The sequence below is a fragment of the Hyaena hyaena genome, unplaced genomic scaffold (genome assembly GCF_003009895.1).
Source record: "Hyaena hyaena isolate Hyena2069 unplaced genomic scaffold, ASM300989v1 scaffold_331, whole genome shotgun sequence".
Lineage (NCBI taxonomy): Eukaryota > Metazoa > Chordata > Mammalia > Carnivora > Hyaenidae > Hyaena > Hyaena hyaena.
This window is the reverse complement of record NW_024080965.1, coordinates 1,376,470-1,399,492: the sequence shown is the minus strand read 5'-3', so window position 1 is coordinate 1,399,492 and position 23,023 is coordinate 1,376,470. Positions and strand designations below refer to the sequence as shown.

Below are 23,023 nucleotides of genomic sequence, written 5' to 3'. Positions count from 1 at the left end.
GGATGGTTTCTCTTAGTTTTTCATAATGCTGGAATTAGAGAATGAAATGTATACAATTCACAATGGCCATTCCACTCTGAAAAGGTGTGACCCAGTAAAAAATAGTCAACTCATGCATCAGAAACAAGTCTGAGGTGGGGCACTTGGTTGGCTCAGTCAGTTGAGCAGCTGACTTCGGCGCAGGTCATGATCGTGCAGTTGGTGGGTTTGAGTCCTGCATCAGGCTATTTGATTTTTGTGTGCCCCTCTCTCTCTGCCCTTCCCTGCTCGCATGCTCTCCCTCTCAAAACTAAAATAAAACATTAAAAAATATTTTTAAAAAAGAAGTCTTGAGGTGATCTCACTATAATTTACTGTTCTGACTCAGAACACCTGCCTGTATCACATGGCTCAGGCTACCCTGACGTCATCCCAGCCACACCATAAACTGGCTACACCCTGTCACGGATCTTTCATCAGTTATTACAGTGATATTTAGAAAATAGGCAGTCATCTAAACAATAAATTCCTTTAACAATTATTTCAATGCTTGGATGGCTTGCAGTATTCAAACTCCCAGATAAGCATTCTTATAGTGCCTTTGTTAAGGGTTTCTGATCTTACCATCTAGCTCAATATTCTAAGCAACAGGTAGGTATCCAATAAATGTTTCATTGATTTAAACCTTCTAGAACTAGAGGGGCATCTGCGTGGCTTAGTTGGTTAAGTCTGCCTCTTGATCTCAGCTCAGGTCCTGATCTCAGGGTTGGGAGTTCAGGCCCCACACGGGGCTCTGTGCTGGGTATGAAGCCTACTTAAAATAAGTAAGTAAGTAAATAAATACATAAAATAGGGGCAAATGGCTCAGTCGGTTAAGCACCAACTCGTGATTTTGGCCCAGGTCATGATCTCACAGCTCGTGAGTTCAAATCCTATGTTGGGACTGCACTGTCAGTGCAGAAGCTGCTTGAGATTCTCTCTCTCCCTCTCTTTTTGCCCCTCCCCTGCTCTCTCTCTCTCTCCTCAAAAATAAATAAATAAAAACAAAAATAAATACATACATACCTAGAACTAGAGAAGCAAGAGACAGACTGCCTATTAAAACAGCAGACACAATTTCCATATTTAGAGAAACAGTAGTACCACATGATTAAAAAGTTCGGAGAAGACAGTCCCAAGATTTCAAACTTAGATGATGGAAAATGACACTACTAGCAAAATGAGGATGACGTGACTAAGACCTCAGTTTATAGAGCAAGATATGAGCATGGTTTTTAGACCTGGGAAGTGATGACAGGACATCACAGGAGAAAAGACTATGTTAAAAGAAGCTACCCACGGGGCGCCTGGGTGGCTTAGTCGGTTAAGCGTCCGACTTTCGCTTAGGTCATGATCTCGCGGTTCGTGGGTTCGAGCCCCGCGTCGGGCTCTGTGCTGACTGCCAGCTCGGAGCCTGGAGCCTGTTTCAGTCTGTGACTCCCTCTCTCTCTGACCCTCCCCTGCTCACGCTGTCTCTCTCTCTCTCTCCTAGAAATAAAAAAAAAAAAAAAATTAAATAAAGAGACTTTGGTTTTAAAAAAAAAAAAAAAAAAGAAGCTACCCAATGCTGTTTTTACCGTAAGTCCTGTTTAATTCCTAAGGAAAGTACAGTGAGGGCCCGTTATGCTATTCTGTGCTCCAGTTCCATTTCACGGAACCGTCACATTGCCAAACCATATTCAAACATTCTGTTGTGATCTGATTATAATGAATAAAGATTCTAAAAGTAATTTAAAAATCATTTAATACACAAAGTGGGAAACCGCATCTAGAACATAAAAGCATTTCACATTTTTTAAAAAACACGTAAGACCTTCTAAATTATTTATTTAACAGATGATAGATCGACAATCCTTTATCTGAAACCCTTAGGGCCTGATGTTTCAGAATTACAAAATTTTCAGATTTTAGAAAAGCAATTCAGTGCATATACCATCCTCCATAAACACCAAGCAGGGTCTGTGGCAGCACCCCTTTCTCCCCAATAATCAAACATGTTAATATTTGCACAGTAAAATAAATGAATATTCACACTAAATGGGATAGGTAGATTCAATGTCAGTTCAGATTAGATTTGCAAGCAAATGAGTTCTGTCACTAAACATATGAAAAAATGTTTTCAAAACTTTATATTTCGAATTACAGAAAACAGAATATAGATCTTTATACATTTGTAGAACAAGACATGAAAAATTCATTAAACAAATGATCCATTCTTTACAAATGAAAAAACAACAGTTTTCAAACATTATAAATTAACGTCATCCTCTTGATATTATTAAATGTACATCTTAAATACATATACACATAGCACACTTAACAAGATTTATTTGAATCAACTGGTATTAAAGGCACAGATGCTGGGGGGGCTTGGGTGGCTCAGTCGGTTAAACCTGACTTCAGCTCAGGCCATGATTTCATGGTTTGTGAGTCTGAGCCTTACAATGGGCTCTGTGCTGATAGCTCAGAGCCCGGAGCCTGCTTCAGATTCTGTGACTTTCTCCGTCCCCTCCCCTGCTCACGCTCTGTGTCTCTGTCTCTCAAAAATAAAAATTAATTAAAAAAAAAAAAAAGGCACAGAAGCACAATTCCTTCTCTAAGAAAAGGATACTGTCAAATGTGCAGTATAAATGAAAATGTTAAGATTACGTTACCTCCTTATGATGCCAGGAAGAGCATTTTTTGGATGCAACACAAGGAGGTAGTTTAGTTTTCACGAAGTACAGTTTTACTTGTGAGCAATCTCTTCCACAGAAACAAAGGCAAACAACTTTTACTCTGAATACATGTCAGCTGAGGTTTTGTATTCTGCATATATATATTACTTTTGGCCTTATGCCCAAAAGTTAAATGGTAAAAGATGTTTTTCGTCAGTTAAATGTTTTATCAAGTTTGAAGACAAATGGATTACTGTGCTTAAATAGCTATCATATTTAAACAAGTCCACTAATTTATAAGATTCTGTCCAGAGATTAAAATTACTCAAAATCAAAATATTGTCCTTGTAAAATCATGCAAATTTTCTGATCACAGTCATTTCTTACATTTGCTGGTGTCTGAAGAATGATTTCATGGGAGAAAAACAAATTTCCAACACATGCAGCAACAAATTCCATAGGTTTGGGGACAGTGAATAAGTAGCAAGTCATTCTGTTAACCAACTCCAATCAAGATTCTAAAACCAGGCATGAAAAAGTTACAATTAGATGTTGACTGTAAGTGGCATACTTTTTGCAAGTTTTCTGTTTGTTTGGACATATTAAAATCAAAAGTATAAGTAAAATTACAAGTAAAGAGTTTAGTTTTATCTTCTTTCCTGCTAATTAAAAAAGTATTTCCAGGAGTTTTCATAAGTATTTGAAGTAAATAATTAATGAAAGGAAATACAAAGAGTTGACTTTGAGACTAAATATAGTAAATTCAGTAAACATTTTATTGTAGTTTCTCCAAGTTTTAACAAATCAATAATTCACAGTAACCAAATCTTCTTAATATAAATACTTCTTTTACTACAACTATATTAACATCATTCAGTTTGCACACAGTGGTTACTATATTTGAGTTATAGTACAAACCCTGCCCCATCTTCTTAGAGAAAATCGAGTGCTAAAGCAAAGAGGCACAAACCATTCAACTTCAGTGGTCACATTGTGAAAAAATGTTCACCCCTCATTTAATTTGATCAAACATACTGCTGTTGAAGATTACTGAGGACATAATCCTAGTATATCCGTGAGTAAGAGAAGATAGGGATTTGAGGTCAAGGGTACTCCTCAAATGATCTTCTCTCTTCAATTCCCCATGTGCATCCCAAATGTCAGATAAGGCTCACATGGAAAGTTTAAAGCTCTTTGCATCCAACAAACCTAAAACGCACACCCAGAGTCTATATAAAACTTACCATCATACTACTGCCCTGTTCCTCATTTGCTTCATGAATAATAGTGCTTAAATGGCCAAGACAGTTCAAATTTTCTTCTATCATTTGTGCTATAGTCTCCCTGTATGATGGAAAAAAAACAAAGCCTTTTCAAATTCAGCAAAGGAGCATACTGAATTTCCTCTACATTCTGGTCTTCAGAGTCAGGATGATCACTGGCCTTCCTGAAACCCTGCAACCCAGCACCCCAATGCAGCTGATTCCTACAGTCTTCAGTTTCCTCATCCCTCTTACCCAGAAGCAGAGTCCTACTCATTAATCCAAGCCATTGCCTCTGCCCAGCTCTAATGATAGAAGTCTACTGTAAGTCCAGTCTGAGTTTCCTCTGAAATATAAATGGCACTTATATATATTTTCCCCCCTGAAAAATGCTAACTAGAGGGTGGGGGAATAACTGTAGCACAAACAGATGAAAAATCTCTTTCTGTTTCTAGAAATTTCCTTTTCCTTATAAGCAGTGAAAACATCAGCATGCTTACTTCAGAGACACAAATGTAGGGATGAAGAAAAAAAAGATAAGGGAATGTGAAAACTCTGGTTGGAAACTACAGGTGACAGCAATGAAAAAGAAAACAAGCAAGCAGATTCCTGAGGATAGCAGAAGAAAACAGCATCACAGGGGAACTGCCCAGAACTGACAAGTATCTCTGAAAATTTATATTTGAAGGAAATCCTGATTCTTGTTTCCACCTTGCCCACTTTACTCTTCCATATGGCCTCTATCCTCACCTTTTACCAACCCTCAGCCTCTACCTTACTAGAATCAGTCCTAGGCCATGGATGATAGCCACTATAAGCTTAGAACTAAGTTCTAATTTAGTTCATATTCAACCTATAAAAAAATTGAGGCCTACAGATCCCAATCTTTGGTGGCTAAGTACTATGTGTACATTAAAACTGAAATCAATTTTACTTTATAATGTATTCCTACTGGAAAATACATTTAAAACTCCTGTCTGACAAATACATTTAAAACTTCTGTCTGATATGCTTCTGCTAACAACCACAACCTCAAATTAGAAATTACCTTTACAGAGGTGACATTTGCAAACCATCAGCATCCCCTAACAAACCTAAATGCCTTTAATGAAAGCAAAAGGGTTAGGAATGTATTAAATTTTATTTGCTTCAACTCTGATTAATGGAATATTTCCTAAAGTCAATCAAATTATAGTCTATGCTGCAGCTAGACGTATTGCATTGGGCCAAATCTCTAATGACCCCCAAGATATACTCTGCAACCTGCTTTCTTTAAAAAATAAAATACCTGGTATCAGCTTTCCTTCCTGCCATGTGCTTTTCTCTCATAAAAGTAGAGTACAGAACGTGTAAGTGCATGACCTCCTGAGCAGTGATGTAACATGGCTGCACGTCTGCAAAACTAATTATGGGCAGAGCTTCCAGGTCATGCTGGTGCTGCTGTAGAGGCCTCCATGAGTTGTGAGAAAAGCGACAATACACAAGCTAGCAAAGAGCCACTGGCTCTGGATACGGCACATCTTATGCTGAGAAAAATAACAGAAATGGATAGTCATTCAGCTTTTAGCAGAAGAGTAGGAATTAACAAAAGAAAATACAGGGTTTCAAACTTGAGTTCTTATTTGCAAAACTGATTTAAGGCATTGAAAAGCCTGATTTTAGAAATACTAAGTTATAAAACAGAGTAGATTAAACTCAGTAATTCATTAGAAGGGTGGTGATCAAGGACACCAAAATGATAAATATAAAATAACATAATTTCTCAGAGATAAATGGTTAAGGAAGAAATAGTTTGCATAAAAGAATAAGCCAGTAACAGAGAAAGAACTTAGAACTTGAATTGAGATAAATAAATAACATTTGCTGAATATTTACTTCCCAAGCACTTTCCATATATTATCTAATTGAATTTTCACAGCAGTTCCCATTTTATAGGTAAGCAAATGTGGACATTAAAAGAAATCAAGTTAACTGGGGCTCCTAGGTGGCTCAGTCAGTTGAGCATCTGACTTCAGCTATGGTTATGATTTCATGATTCATGAGTTCAGCCCAGCATCAAGCTCTGTGCTGACAGCTCAGAGCCTGAAGCCTGCTTCAGAGTCTGTCTCCCTCTCTCTCTGCCCCTCACCTGCTGATACTCTCTCAAAAGTAAATAAACATTTTTTAAAAATTAAAAAAAAAAAGAATCAAAGTTGATTGCACAAGGTTATTATAAAGGGATAGTCAGAATTCAGCCCTTGTCTATAAGGCACTGAAGATAAGCTTTAACCACTATACTCTCCTGCCTCATTGCTACCACTGCTCTTGATAACTATCTATTGTTGCAAAGTGAACCCACCCATCTTGAGGAGTTACCACGCATGACAGGGGATGTTCACGTTCTGCTGAAGTTGGGGGAAGCCATGCTGATGCCTGAGGGGTTATTGCACCTTCTAGACTGGATCCTACAAGGGACCGGGCAGAGCTCTGTGTCTGAAGGGGAAAAAAGTAAATAAAAAGATTACAGGCAAGCACCTCCATTGATTCATACAATTTCCTGTAATATTCCTAAGATTTACACTTCTGCCACTACTTTTATGTACAACCAGAGTATTTCTCTACAAAACTATTCCCCACCTTTATATGTTGACCGTTTTCTTCACTGACTAAAACCAAATGTAGCTACCCTTCTCATTCTACTTTAATTAGAAAAAAACAAAAACCAGTTGAATAAGGGGTTACTTTTATTAACTGGTCAGGCACATCCACCCCCAAACTGGGTTGAGATACTCCAGTGGTATAGGGCTGGAAGGAGTAAATATGAGACTGCAGAGTTGAGAAATAATGAAGGATGATCATGAAATCCTGTATCTGAATTGCTAGTCAGACACTAAGCAAAGAGCATGGGCATCAACCTAACACAAAATCCACACATGTCTAAAAGGACCCAGATCATGCTGATAAAAAATCCTTTTTGCAGGGAATAAATGCCAGCAAATCAAAGTCACATTAAATAATTCATTAAAAGTTACTTACACAGGCAATTTTAAGGAGATGCCATATTTCTTTCTGCCTCTTTCCCTGCATAAACATGACAGTATTGTCAGCTTCTTTGATGTTACTGAGGGCCATTTCCACCTTGGGCAGTAGATCAATAATCTTCTGCTTACAGCCCAATAACTTGCTAGAAAGATGAAATCAGTGTCAGGCAATTATACACCCCCTCCCTCCCCCCCAAGACACCATACTCCCACACCCAGCTGGGGAAATGAATCACAGCATCAGATTTCGTGACTGATCCCCAAAGTGATGCACACAAACAGGACACCTAAATGCACACGGCTGTAGTCCAGCTACCTGAGGTATTGCCAGATATCTTCCTGGGTCTAGTGTATTTACCAAAAAGGGATATTACACTTTGAAAGGAACATGATAAAAGTACCCTGGCTTTTCAGTAGGAAATAAAACAATTTTTCTACCTCAGATGACCAAACAGCTCCTTGAGAACCCGGTCTTGACTCTGAACAGTATGCACAATGATCTTCACCATTTCTGTGCTGTCGCTGTAGGAGTGATCTATAAAAGATCTCAGTCAGTAGGTATAACCTCTCTTCTGTATGAACATACAGCCTCCAAACAAAAAATTCCTAAAAATCTGAAACTAATTTTAATTAATAAGCATTTCCATTTAATTTTTTTTTTATTTAAAAAAAAAATTTTTTTTTAAATATTTTTATTTATTTCTAGGAGAGAGAGAGAGAGAGAGAGAGACAGCGTGAGCAGGGGAGGGTCAGAGAGAGAGGGTGTTACAGACTCTGAATCAGGCTCCAGGCTCTGAGCTGGCAGTCAGCACAGAGCCCGACGCGGGGCTCGAACCCACAAACCGCGAGATCATGACCTAAGCGAAAGTCGGACGCCCAACCGACTAAGCCACCCAGGCGCCCCTCCATTTAAATTTAAAATTGGATTAAAACTCTAAGATTATATAATATATAAATAATTATACATCTAAACACAAAGTATGTGTATTTGTGTGTGTATAAAGCATATACAGGGGTGCCTGAGTGGTTCAATCAGTTGAGCATCCAACTTCGGCTAAGGTCATGATCTCCCGGTTCGTGAGTTAGAGCCCCACATTGGGCTCACTGCTGTCAGTGTAGAGCCTGCTTGGGAATATTCTGTACCCCTCTCTCTCAACTCCTCCCTAGCTCACACTATCTCTCTCAAAAATAAAACAAAAAAGTATATATAAATTTATCACTGTATCTTCAACAAACCTTAGTTGCCTGTTTTGAGAAGAATATGTTTAGATATCTTTAACCCATATTAACCCAAACCTCCAACACAAATGCAGCTTTCTGGCCAAGAGATCAATTTTTCTTGGATGATTAACATCATTTATTTAGAAGCAGTAGGACAATACATCAGACTTTCACTGGTTGAAAAGGAGGTCCTTGACCCAACTAGGTTGCTTGGGATTTCATGTTTATCCATCTGTTTAAAGCCCATGAAAACTTTGAAAAAAGCAGACTGGCTTAAGCCAAATATCATGCACTAATATAAGGACCTACAGATGCCCTAACACTTCAGTTTATGGGTAGTATGGCATTTTAAACCACCAGCTGATAAATGTCCTCAAAGAGGATGGCTGTGTGAACACAGGGAGGTCTACAATTTATAGGAGATGGTACCTCAATTAAAACAATAACAAAAAAGCATTAATTGTTATCTTTCAAAAGTGGTATTTAAAGTTCTGAAAAACTGGAAGACTGCTCATAGATTATGCTAGTATTTCCTTGGACAATAATTAATCTTGAATGCAAAAATATTATGTTATTACCTACTCAGTTTTCTCATTTAACCCTCACAGGAGCCCTGTGAGATGGCTACTACTGTTATCCACATTTTACTCTGAAAGGGGTATCAAAAAATGTTTTTAAAAAGCTCAGTGTCCTTTGTTATCACTGCAAAGATCTTCCCCATAGCTCAAGTGTATCCACATGCATGTCCCTCTTTGTCTCTCCGTTACCAACAACCAGAAACAGGGGCTCCAAACAGGTTTCTCTCCGAATAGCACTCCTTCCTAAATCCTGTAGACCAGGAGAGAGCTTCCCCATAGTACTAGCTCTCTTAGATGGTCAGAGACCACAGAACGTTAACTTTCGCCAACATACAGAATGAAGAAAGTTGTTTTTTCACCATTTTCAGCTGAACAAGAGTCTCAAGTCAACTCTAAATCAGTGAAGCCACCAGTGGCCATGTATCAAGTCTGATTACATAAGCCCCAACAACAGATAAAAACTTCTTGTTACAATTAGTTTGTCACTCAAGGCAATGATCAGTTCAAAGAAGCAACCTGGAGAGCAAGTTTACTTCTGGGCTCTATGACATGTTAGTATGCTGACAAGACTGCTGCATAGTTTTTATAAAAAATAATCCAGGGGTGGGTTCCTGAGTAGCTCAGTCAGTCAAGTGTCCACTCTTGGTATCAGTTCAGGTCATGATCTCAAAGTCATGATCTCAAAGCCCTACCTCTGGCTCTGCCCTTCCCCTGCTCACTGGCTCTCTCTCTCTCTCTAAATAAAAACACCCTTAAAAAATAAGTAAAATAAAATCTTAAAAAAATCCAAATAAATGTTATCACTTACTATGGAAAGTTAATTTGACTGAGCCAATGGATGGATTTTGTATATCTTTACCTGTAATACCCAATTCACTGGTCAGAAGACTTTAAGTAATGAATATTGATTAAAGGGGAAAAAAAAGAATTAGACTTGCTCTATTGGAAATCTTAAATTTCAATATTTTATTCTAACTACAGCTTGCATCACTTAAATCACTTTCTGTCAATATCTTGAACTTCATTGTCCTTTTCTAAGCAAAATCCTAACCCTGGATCAGTCTAACCATCTGCTCTCTCAGTTCCTGCAGCCATACCACTAAACACCAGCAACAAAAACATTACACTACCATTTCCTCTGTTGTCACTACTGATTCACAGGTTTTCACTTCTGCTCTGCATTCTTTTTTCTGCTCTGCATTCTTTTTTTTTTAATTTTTTTTAATGTTTTATTTATGTCTGAGAGAGAGAGAGAGAGAGAGACAGCATGAGCAGGGGAGGGTCAGAGACAGAGGGAGATACAGACTCTGAAGCAGGCTCCAGGCTCTGAGCTAGCCATCAGCACAGAGCCCGATGTGGGGCTCGAACCCACGAACCATGAGATCATGACCTGAGCCGAAGTCGGACGCTTAACCGATTGAGCCACCCAGGCGCCCTATCTGCATTTTTAATAAATGTTATGGATCAGCATCATCTTCCATTGCACACACCAGCTCTTAAAAATCTTTAGCATAGTCCTTAAATCTATGCCGTCATCACCTTTTCTGTTAACCCCCTCACTTCTGTTAACAGTTAAACCCACTTACTTTAGGATGAGAGGCCACAAGGCAGTAAGACCCTCAACCTTCCAACCCCTACAGTCACAAAAAAGTTGGTATCCAACACCTACACGCAGTGATAGCAAGCCTAATCGCTCCCACTATTCTCTGGAGTCAGCCTCTCAAGCTTGTTCAGGGACCACCCCTTCACAGGCTTTTGGCCCCAACCATATAAAATGTTTAAGTCTTCCTTCTCAAGACTGACCTCCCCTGATTCTACATCTCGTAGCTGCTCACTTCTCTCCTCTCCTAAACAGCAAAATTTCAGAAAAGACTAGCATAGTTAAGTAGCTCTCATATCTACTGGTCTCAGGACCCCTGTACACTAAAAAATTCTTAAAAATCCCAAGGTGTTTTTTAAGATTTAAAAACTAAGAAGCTTATTTATTTAAATAAAAACTAAGAAGTTTATTTATTTTTGAGAGAGACAGCGCATGTGCCCAAGTGGTAGATGGTCAGAAAGAAGGGGACAGAGGATCTGATGCAGGCTCTATGCACTGAGTACAGAGCCTGACGGAGGGCCTGAAATCACAAACTATGAGACCATGACCTGAGCCGAAATCAAGAGTCAGCCACTTAACTGACTGAGCCACCCAGGCACCCCTAAACTAAGAAGTTTAAATATTTATTTATTTCCTTAAGAATAACCACAAACTCATTGCCTATTAACATATTTTTATTAAAAACGATTTTCCAAAAACTTTCAGTGAGAAAACTGGCTTTGTTTTACCTTTTTCCAAGTCATTTTAATCTCACCATTGAGCTCATCAAAAAAGTTAAAGTATTGAGAAGCCGACAAATTTCAGTTGCTGGGTACGAGTTTTCCTAAATTTGAATTTTTTACCTGAAACGTGGAATTTTATCACAGACAACTAACATTGTTGGTTTTTTCCCTTAAAGTGACAGTCATGCTTCATTAATTTTTTTAAATGTTCATTTATTTTTGAGAGAGAGAGAGAAAGCATGAGCAGGGGAGGAACAGACAGAGAAGGAGATGCAGAATCCGAAACAGGCTCCAGGGTGTCAGCACGGAGCCTGACGCAGGACTCGAATCCATAAACTGCGAGATCATGACCTGAGGTAAAGTCAGACGCTTAACCGACTGAGCCACCCAGGCGCCCCACCACAGTGGCTTTCTTTAAGAAAACCATCAGACTTTAGTATGCAGCAGAAGCACTTTAGGAGTACTTCCCATTTCATCACACAAATATTTAAAAGACATGTACCCAAGGGTTGAGATTTATGCGAAAAAGCAAAAGATTTATGCGATCTGAAGAGAAACCAGAGTATCCAAGGGTTAAGATTTAAATAAAATTCTTATTTATCAAGGACAAGCTTAAACAAAACTTTTTTTTTTAAACTATGAATCCATAGTGGTGAAAAGTATAATGGCTACTTGCATAGATGGTACTAGTGTCTTGATTAATGCTAAGTAAGGAGTAAGTCATTTACCCACCAATGCTTTTGTGGCATCCGTGAAAACGTCAACAAAGTGAAAAGGGCAAATGATGTCTTAGTGTTATGAAAATAGTTTTGACCTCACTGACTCCCTGAAAAGGTTTCAGCAGTCCTCAGGGGTTCAAGTCCTCAGGGTTCATGTTGAGAACTGCTGGTCTAGACTGACTGACCTCTCTATTTCTTCTTGTCTTATTCCCTCCTCACCCTTCTACAATCAGGTATCTGTTTCCAAAACGCCATATTTTGCCAAGATCAACAATGATGTCCAGGGGCGCCTGGGTGGCTCAGTCGGTAAAGCGTCCAACTTCAGCTCAGGTCATGATCTCACAGTTCGTGGGTTCAAGCCCCATGTTGTGCTGACAGCTAGCTCAGAGCCCGGAGCCTGCTTCAGATTCTGTGTCTCCCTCTCTGACTCTCCCCTGCTCATGCTGTCTCTCTCTCTCTCAGAAATAAATAAAACATTAAAAAAAATAAAAATTAAAAAAAAACCAATGATGTCCAAATTGGTAAGCTGAATGAATATTTTCATCATCATTTTTATTACCCACACCTCTGTTGCATTTCATCCTATGGAACACTTTCTTCTTAAAACTCTCTCTGTCCTGTTCTTATCATAACATTCCTTCTACATACATTCCTCTTCTGGTCATTTCTCAGTCATCTTTGGAGGCTCTTCTGCTTTTAGCCATTTCTTTAATGTTGGTAGTCCCTGGGAGTCCATCCTTGAGGTTACTCAACCTACTTTTTAATGATTATCATTCTACTCCTAAGGCTGATTATTCTTAAATAGTTAAATATCTATTCCCAACTTGTTTAATAAATCCATATACATATATATGGGTGTGTGTGTTTATATATACACACACATACATATACATATCTACACATATATTTAACTATTTATTAGACATCGCTACTTGAATATCCAACTGACACCCTAATGTCAACATGTACAGAAATGAATTCATCTTCTTTCCCCATCAAGACTGTCATCCTTTCTATACTTCCCATTATAGCAAGTGGTCTTGCTGACCATGCATCCAGCTGCTATAGCTAGCATCTTGAGAGGCATCATGACTCCCTACTCCAGCTCCAGACACCCATATTCAGTCCATCACCCATCACTATCAGTTCTACCTCCTAAATGTCTCTCTTGCCCTTACCTCCTCTCACTCAGCCTCCATAGCTCAGGCTCTCGGTCTTTAACTCATGGCCCACTCTACACTGGGTTATGATTATTCCAATAGCCTCATAACCAATGCCAGTCTCCAGTCTAGACATATTCTAATCCATTATGTGCAATACTACCAGAAAAGTATTTCTGAAATGCTAATCTGATCATGCCATTCTCCTGCTATAAAACTTTTTAAGGTTTCTCTTTGCCATCAAGACAAAATCCAACCTCATTACCATAACATACCAGGATGCTTTATGATCCAGCCACATCTGATCCAGCCTTTCTCTCCTGAAACTCTACAATCCAGCCACTACACTTTCTCAAACATGCTAAGTGTTACACGTACACGTACATTACGTAATGTAAATTTATGTGTCTATAAATTTTAAAGTATAAAGCTTATATCTTTTATTTTACTTGTATATTTATAATTTAGGTATATGTAGCAAATTAAGGCACAGGCTTCACCTCTCTCATATAAACCATCAAAACAAACCAATATTTAACATAAGGGTAATACTTTATACTTTCCAAGGCATTTTCACAAACATTCTCTCAAATATCTCACTACACACTTTCACTGAGTTAGGAAAGCTAGGTTTCAGCCCCATTTTGCAGAAAAGGAATATGAGATACAAGAAAGTTAGGTATGTGGTCAATAAAGTACCCAGTCTAAAATTCAAGCCTTACAATGATCACTCCAATGCTCTTGTCAACAGACCATGCTCTGTATTCAGCAGCTGTTCAATAGGAATTGTTTTGCCAATGAAATAAGCAGTGATGACAGGCAGATGAAGGCATCATTTTCAAGATATACCTGCTCTGGGCTAGCACATGGGCCTTCTACTGATCATTCCACACCTGAACCCGCCATAGCAAATTCTTTCCAACCTCTCTAATCTTAAGCAGCATTTATTTTTTCCATCTTTCCACACACTTTCTTGCTTCCTTTTACTCTTCTTTGAGTTCCTTTTTTTCTTTCATTCCTTCCTTTCACTTGCCTTAAAAAAATTTTCTATCTCAGTTTTCCTTGTTGCTTTGCCTGTCTAATCCCTTAAATTCTTACCAACTTAAAAAGCTGTTGCACCATAAACATCACTTTAACAATACCAAAACTGGAATTTATCCAGCAGCTTGTTTAAAATCCAATCCCCTGGATTTGTTAAGTTTATATTGGTTTCCTAAAATGCCTGTGTACAGTGATAAAAGTGTCTTACCTGAAGGTCTGTGCTTTAACTGCTTATACAGATCAATGGCACGCTGTTCCCTAGAAAGAGAAACCATACCTCCATATGTGAAGATAATTCAATGATTAATAATCCACAACTTGAAATGAAAGATATTATTTGAAGAGTATGATCTCATTTTAAAGCAAGTATATATTGCCAATGAACATTTTACAGAAACTATTTCACTAGTCATAAGCAAGATCTAAAAATGCAAAGTTAAGATGGCTTAGTCAGTTAAATGTCGACTCTTGATTTCAGCTCAGGTCACAATCTCACAGTCATGAGATCGAGCCCCACATCAGGCTGTGCTGGGCATGGAGCCAGCTTGGGATTCTCTTTCTCCCTTTCCCTGTGCCCCTACCCAACTTGTGCATGTGCTCTCTCTCAAAAATTTTATTATTTTTATTTCAATATTATTTCAAATATATTATTTCAATATTATTTCAAAAAATAAATAAAAATGGAAATTGTATATACTTCATATCTGCTCTGATCTATCATCACATAAATAACATCCTTGCTCCAGAAACACTTAAATGGGCAAAAATTATGTCCTGTAATCAGGAAAAAAAATTTGAAATTTCTATCCAGACACTTAGGAAGTTTACCTCATTTAGGACATTTAATGGACTTGGCCTGGAAATATGTTAAGTAGGGAAAGAGTCTGTAACTTAGAATACTTGGGAAAATCTTAATTTAATCAATTAATTTAATCAAAGATGCTTTGATTAAAAAAGCAAAGGTCAACTCTGAAGTTATTTCCAAAATTTCCTGTGACTAAGAAAAAACTTCCTTTTAAAATATGATAGCAATATATTTGGAGAAAGAAAAACTACAGAAAAGAACAAATACAGGCTTAATCTGCCAGACGGACAAAGAATCATCTGCTACAAAAAAATCATAGACACTCATACCAATAACACAAGACTTTCTTACAGAGATTCCATCAAGTCTCCCTGTCGTCTTCCATAAGGGCTCTTCTGTAGCTCCATGATTTCAGTGTGCAGGGACATGATCTGATCCTCCAGGTAACCAATGACACCCACCTAAAATATGATGAAACACAAAAGAAATGACAGACTCGCCACCACACAAACCAGAAAAGAACTCAGAGAATGACTTGCTGCAATAGTAGAACTAAATGATTTAATATGAAACATTGATTTTGTTCAAGCCACTTTTTTATCTTTCAGATTCTGATGCTTAATCTTTCATGCAAGGACAGACTTAACCTATGTTTCTCTCTTTTCTCTCCTGACAACAGTAAACTGCTAGTATTTGCTTTCTCCCCCCGACAAACAAAGATAGATGTGTCAGAGAAGTGGCCATCAAAACCACTGCATCTCAGTTCTATGATTTTTCATTGCTTCTTGTTCTTGACTGCCTTGAAAAAGAATGCAGAAAGATAAACACACTGGATGTCCTACCCGAGGATATCAACTGCCTTACCCATGTTCTTAGGGTAAGTACTGGCATCCAGGAGACTAACAATTTAGTGGGACCATAGATACATGTAACCAGTAAGGAAGGAATATGCCACCTAGAAAATGACCTATAACTAGCATGACCATATATATAATTTATTGTTCAAACAAGGATAATTTTGAGTGTGAAAGGGAGTACTATTGCTAATTATGGCAAGGCAGGTATAAACTAGTAGGTATAAACCAGGTTGTACAGCCACCTATCTAAACTAATCATAAAAATAATAGTAATAACTACCATTTCTTATTTACTCCCATGTAATCTGCATAACCCTACTAAAAAGGTAAGTTCACATAAAAGAGAAACTGAAGTTTAGTGAGCTTTCAGTTTAATCTCATTTGCCCAAAGCCCTTGCTTTTTATCAACTATGGTATTCCCTTTGTATACATAAAGCATCTACTAGATTTTTGTCTGATATGCAGGAGTAACATGAAAAATACCCTATATATCGAAACCACAGACAATTTCTTTTTTTTTTTTACAAATAGTTTCTTGTCAAGTTGATTTCCATATAACACCCAGTGCTCATCCCCACAAGTGCCTCCCTCCGTGCCCCTCCCCTCCCACCCCCCCACATCCATCAGTCCTGTTTTTGTCAGCATTCAAGAGTCTCTCATGGTTTGCCTCTCTCCCTTTCCCCCACCATTTCCCCCCTTCTTCTCACCCATGGTCCTCCGTTAAGTTCCTCCTAATCCTCCTATACGTGCAAACATATGATATTTGTCCTTCTCTGCCTGACTTATTTCGCTCAGCATAACACCCTCAAGGTCCATCCATGTTGCTACACATGGCCAGATTTCATTGTTTCTCATTGCCATGTAGTATTCCATGGTATAGATAAACCACATCTTCTTGATCCATTCATCTGTTGATGGACACTTAGGCTCTTTCCATGTTTTAGCTATTGTGGAGAGTGCTGCTATGAACATTGGGGTACATGTGCTCCTATGCATCAGCATTTCTGTATCCCTTGGGTAAATTCCTAGCAGTGCTATTGCTGGGTCATAGGGGAGTTCTATTGTTAATTTTTTGAGGAACCTCCACGCTGTTTTCCAGAGGGCCTGCACCAGTTTACATTCCCACCAACAGTGTAGGAGGGTGCCCGTTTCTCCACATCCTCGCCAGCATCTCGCATTCTCTGATTTGCTCATTTTAGCCACTCTGACTGGCATGAGGTGGTATCTCAGTGTTGTTTTGATTTGTATTTCCCTGATGAGGAGGAATGCTGAGCATCGTTTCATGCGTCACCACAGACAATTTCTAAGAATTACAGATGAGCTAGTGATTTTACCTCAGCGTAGTGGATAGCCTTTTCTTCCATTTCCTTCCATGCTTTTAACATTTTTTCTGAGGCTAAAAAAAAAAGTCTAAATTGGTTATCTCAGAAATAGCCATAGCTTTAATTACTGACCTACCCACCTCCTTGCCATATCAACATCAAGAATGGCGTTATAGGTTGAACTGTCCCTCAAAAAGATATTCTGAAGTCCTAATTCAGTACCTCAGAATGTGACCTTATTTGGAAATAGAGTCACTGCAGATGCATTTAACTAAATTAAGATGAGGTCATCCTGGAGTAGGGTGGATTAATCCAGTATCACTAATATCCTTATAAGAAGAGAAGAGACATAGCGGCCCAGACATATGAAGGGAGAGCTCTATTTTGACCACAGAGGGAGAGATTAAAGTGCTGCAGCTACAAGCCAAGGAATGCCAAGGACTATTGGCAAACCGTGAGAAGCCACAAAGCAGCAAGGAAGGATTCTTCCCCAAAACTTGCAGAGGGATCATAGCCTTGCCAACACCGTGATTTTGGAACTGTGAGATGGTAAATTTCTGTGGTTTTAAGCCACCAGTTTATAGTAATTTGCTACAGCACCCCTAAGAAACTAATACAAATGGTTTTCTCTTAAAAAAATGAAGTAATACATGAGCGTGATTTAAAAAAAAAAATCAAACACTATAAACAGAAGATAAAAAGAGTCTCTTCCTCCCTTCCACCCTAAGGGATCTTACTATTAATCACTTGTTACATAGACATCTACCTTTTTCCCCTCATAAGAGAGACCATCTATATATACTATTCTTTTTTTTTTTCCCTCAACTTAAAACATCGCTGCTGTTAAAGACCCAAGTAATCTTAATTACCAGTACACATGTCTATGCCACTCTTTCTTAACAGTTATATAAGGCATGCAACTGACAAGTCAAAGATAATTTGATGTGGGGCACCCGGGTGGCTCAGTCAGTTAAGTATCTGATTCCTGATTTTGGTTCAGGTCATGATCTCACAGTTGTGAGACCGAGCTCCACATTGGGCTCTGCACTGGGTATGGGGACTTTTGGGATTCTCTCTCCCTCTCCCTAAGCCTCTCTTCCACTTGCCCTCACTCTCTCAAAAAACAAACCAAAAAAATAATAATAATAATTTGATGAAATAATTATAGTGTTTCATCATTCACCAGAATGCCTATTATACACAAATAGAAATAAAAATTTAATCATAGAACCAGCTCTAGTAGGTAAACTTATTTACCCAATTGGACACTGCTGATCATTTATTCTGAGATACACACCTTGGTCAAGACAAGTATACAAATAGGATTTGTGATAGAATTTATGATAAGAAACAAATATTAGTGGTGACTCCTTCAGCTTATTATTTGAATTTTAAACCTGCTTTTTTACATTTCCTTAATATATCTGAAGGGAGAGAGCTTAGAGTTAAATAAAAACTGGAGGCTGTATATTTTTTTTAAAATGGGACTCCACAGTAGGTGGTTTGAAAGGAAAAAAACCCCCTGGAATTATCTGTGTTATTATTTATAGAAAGGTAAGTAGTTTAAGATTTCTCTGGCTATGGAGTCATCCCAATACAGACTTTGCATCTATTTTAAAAACAGGGTTTGAAAATTGTTAAAAGTTCTTAAATTGCCTTTGAATTTTTCTGGAGCTAAATAATTTTAGTACAATTATAGTCCAACTGGGCGGCGGGGGATAGTAAAGTTGCTAAACTAAAGGTTAAAAGAAAGAGCTATTTTTCAGTACAAACACAGCTTATGATGACTTGAGGCATCCTGTCTCTTCTTCTAACATGAATATAATCAGACAATGTGCTATGAGGCAAGAAAGCAAAATAGTAGATGGCTTCAAGAGACCTGATACTTCTTTCAAACATGTTATCCAAACACTCACATATCCCATAAGTCATCTGCTCACTATATCTTTCCAAGTCAAGCTGAATGCTTTTGTGGAAAAACTCCAATTTAGCCTTCAGTTGCTGAGATGCTGAGATCAAAGTGTTCTTCATTTTTGTCAGGTTTGCATTATATCTAAGAAGACTTAACCTAAACCATAACCAAAAAAGAAAAAAAATTCAGTATTTCAGAAACATTGGACAAAAACTTAATAGCTTAAACTGCCATAAACCCAAAGCCTAACTTTCTATTATCAATGTGTGAGAAAGAGTTAATCTCTAGAATCTGCTTTCTAAAGACTCCCTACCTCTGATATTCTAAGATAAAACAATCTTCTTATACTAGGACTGTTCAGGAACTACTCTCAAGCCACTGTAATTGAATGATTTCAGACCATTAGTAAGAATTCTTTAAGTCTGTTAAGAATACTACATTTCAGACTAGCCCGATATTTTAGTACTGCATGAATACTGATTAGTGAAAACAGGAAGATTAATTCTTGAAAATTGATGCACATGACACTGCACCTATAAACAACAGAATCTGCTTACATTGCTGCTCTTTGTCCCTGAAAGAGCCTGCTGTAGTCTTCTTTTAGCCCAGACACATAATGGACTGCTTCGGCCCACACTTTACGCAGCTGTATAATTGGAAGTTGTATTTTGCTGTCCCGTACTAAATGTAAAAAGATGAGAAAAAGAAGATGCTTATCACTCTTTATGATTTACTGTTCATGCAAATATCATTCCCATAGATTCCAGAAACTGATGCTAAAAAGAACCAGTTGTTAGTGTTTCATTCAATTCAATATACATTTACTAAGCATCTGCAATACACAAGCCCTATTCCAGTATGAGGGGAAATAAAAATGAGTAAGACATAATCATAAAACTTGCCTTTTTTCTTGCTTCTCTCTAACCATGAATACTTTTATTCTCCATTAATCCAAATTCTTTATTTCTTTCAAGTTCTAAATCAAGTCCCATGGCCTCCATAATCTATTATGGTCTTTCCTGCCTCTAAATAATAAATTTCATCTCCTGAACTACCAACCCAGCTTCAGGAAAACATATATGGCAAACAGCAATTTAATGAGATACGCTTTCTTCACTGCCATATTTACAAAATTATTTATTGATGGTTATCTCTTGCCCTTGGTAAAGGGAATGCTAGTTCCTAAAACCACGGCAGATATGTGTTAAGTTCAATGAAATTCCATTTTAACATTATTAAATTCTCCAAGATTAAAAGAGATTCATCCTATACTTTAAGGTGGCAGTTATATTCTGTTATGCTTTTCCAATTAAAACATTCAGAGAAAGGATACTACACCAGTATATGTTGAAAAGCTGTATTACCTGAAGCAGACTTTAAAAAATAATAATAAGGCTATGTATCTGGAAAAATCTCTGCCTCCCCTAGTAATTAATAGTCTGAATTAACCTTTCTTCTATTCCATATGCCCATAATTACTCCTAAGACTCCTACAATAGACAAAAAACCCAAACCAAATCAAAGCAAAATGACCCAAACCCTTTAAAGAAAAAGTCTAGGGGAAAGGAGCCTTTTCACACACAAGAAAAATCATATACGTACTTAAAAAAAAAAAAGTCTAGGGGTGCCTGGGTGGCTCAGTCAGTTAAGCATTCAACTCTTGGTTTCAGCTCAGTCCATGATCTCACAGTTTGTGAGTTCAAGCCCTGCGTCACACTTCATGCTGTCTGCTTGGGATTCTCTTTCTCCTCACTCTCTCTGCCCCTGCACTACTTGGGTTCTCTCTCACTCTCTGAATAAATAAACCAAAAAATATATTAAAAGAATAAAGTCTAAAAGGGCCTAAAATTTGACACTCCAGTAGCAAGAAGCACATCTAGTGACCAGATCTTGGTTTTAATACTCTTCTCCAATTAAAAGAACCAGGAGTCCTTGGAGATATGACTGATCCTAGGACTGGTGCAAGAAATATACAAGATGGATGTGGAAAACATCTCTTGGTGCCAGAAAGGAAGCGCTAAAAACAAACAAACAAACAAACAAATAAATAAATAACAAGGAAAAGTCTGAGAAACTGTCACAGCCAAGAGGAGCCAACTAAATATAATACGGTATCCTGAATCAAATCCTGGAACAGAAAAAGGACACCAGGTAAAAACTAAGGATATATGAATAAAGTATGGCCTTAATTAACAATTATATGTTGGTTCTTTACTTGTAACAAATGTACCATACAATATAAGATGTTAACAAATTAGGAAACTATACGTGTTGGGAAGGGGAATAACATGAGAACTCTGTGCTATCTGTAAATCTTAATTTACAGATTTACTACCTGTAATGTAAATTTAGATTTACTATTTGTAAATCTAAAATTGTTCTTAAGAAAAACTAACAAAAAGGTAACACAGATGAAAGATTACATAATTTTAGCCCTATGCCCAGTTTTGTTCTTGATTTTACAATACTGTGCATGATTTTAGTTTTGGGTATACAGAAATTGACCACTTCTTCCAAAAAAAGAATGAATTCTCACAGGATAAATGAAAGCATTTGAACATTAAGCAGTATTCATACAATGAAATGAAATATTTGAATATGTTTAAGTAAGGAAAAAGCAACGAGAAAGGAGGCTTAATTAATAGTGGAGATTCATTCTTCTGTGACAGCCCTATCCTGCAGTAAGTCTTTTTCCAAATGAAGGATTTAGAGGTGATCTGAAATCTACCATTTTGCCTTGCAAACTATATAAATTCATTTTTAACCACACTTAAAAATCTGAAATATGAAATACAGAACAGAAACACCAAAATATCATTTCTACTAATCATATTGAGTCAAAATAATATTATTTCGGTTTTAAACCTCACTCAGTAAATGGGCTATACATACTTACCAATATAATTTACACAGTCAGATAAACTTCTGGAAGCAAACGGTCCTTCATATACAGTCTTACTTTTATCAAACAAATATACCATATAGCTATCACAGCCTCTCTGAAAAAGAAATAATTTTAAAAGATCCTTGAAAATCCTAGGTTCTCTAAGTACTTGAGCATCATATTTCCTAATGTGAAATGCAAATGATTAAGGTCAATGTTTACTAGCATACCTTTTAGAGATTTAAGATCTAGACTACTATCTAAGAAAATTAACTGTAGTATGGGCTAAGGTGAAAAACAATCACCAGACCCAAAAGTACAAAAGTAAAGTCTAACAACATATATCCGCATAATGAATACTAGTCAATCATCAAAAGGAATGAAGTTCTAATACATGCTGGGACACGGACACCTCCAAAACATGATGCTAAGTGAAAGAAGTCAGACACAAAAGACTAATAAACTCTATGATTCCATTTATATGAAATGTTCAGAAAAGGCAAATTACAGAGATAGAAAGTAAATTAGTGGTTGCCTGAAGTGAACATAATGAAGACTAAGACTTAATGGACATGAAGAATGTCATTGGGATGTAAATATTTTAAAACTGGTATATAGTAATGGCTGTGGAATTAGGTAAATTTACTAAAAAACAAATGTACACATGAAATGGGTATATTACATGAAATATAAAATTTGTCTCAATAAAGTAAAAGACAAAAACAATAAAAGAGTCATGAGCACAATATTTTACCATCCATCTATCCACTGGCAGGATCTATGAGACTGCTGGTCTAATTTCAAGGTTCTAGGCTTCAAGTACAAAAAAGGGAAAAAAGAAGAGGGAGAAAACTGGCACCAAAGAGAAAGTCATACAAAGTTCAAAACATATCTTGTTCACCTTGTAAAGCAATGATAAGAGTAAAGAGCAAGATAAAACTAAAATAAGAATTATAAGGTGTGGGGGCGCCTGAGTGGCTCCGTCGGTTAAGCATCCGACTTTGGCTCAGGTCATGACCTCATGGTTCGTGAGTTTGAGCCCCACATCGGGCTAGTGCTGACAGCTAGCTCAAGAGCCTGGAGCCTGCTTCAGATTCTGTATCTCCCTCTCTCTCTCACCCTCCCCTGCTCACACTGTCTCTCTCTCTCTCTCTCTCTCTCAGAAATAAATAAAACAAAACAAAAAAAAGAATTATAAGGTGTGGCCCATCACCTCCCCCTGGGGATTCCAAGTATGCATCCAAA

At 37.6% G+C, this 23,023-nt stretch overlaps 1 protein-coding gene across 3 annotated transcripts in view; it reads right to left on the bottom strand.

Annotated features, from left to right (window-relative positions):
* Window positions 1–2,560: 2,560 nt before the first annotated feature.
* The window catches only part of CHUK (component of inhibitor of nuclear factor kappa B kinase complex), a 42,049-nt gene continuing 21,586 nt past the window's right edge, over window positions 2,561–23,023 (bottom strand). The window contains exons 11-21 of one of the 3 annotated variants that reach the window (XM_039249296.1): window positions 21,791–21,893; window positions 19,452–19,575; window positions 18,899–19,050; window positions 16,995–17,056; window positions 15,155–15,264; window positions 14,207–14,256; window positions 7,396–7,492; window positions 6,953–7,100; window positions 6,276–6,409; window positions 3,920–4,019; window positions 2,561–3,193 (exon numbers count right to left, since the gene is read on the bottom strand). In XM_039249296.1, the coding sequence (XP_039105227.1) occupies window positions 3,164–3,193; window positions 3,920–4,019; window positions 6,276–6,409; window positions 6,953–7,100; window positions 7,396–7,492; window positions 14,207–14,256; window positions 15,155–15,264; window positions 16,995–17,056; window positions 18,899–19,050; window positions 19,452–19,575; window positions 21,791–21,893 (1,110 nt within the window). In that variant the 3' untranslated portion in view covers window positions 2,561–3,163. Of the gene's footprint in view, window positions 3,194–3,919; window positions 4,020–5,225; window positions 5,464–6,275; window positions 6,410–6,952; window positions 7,101–7,395; window positions 7,493–14,206; window positions 14,257–15,154; window positions 15,265–16,994; window positions 17,057–18,898; window positions 19,051–19,451; window positions 19,576–21,790; window positions 21,894–23,023 lie in introns of those variants that run through there. The other 2 variants (XM_039249297.1, XR_005531246.1) reach the window with 2 other exon arrangements.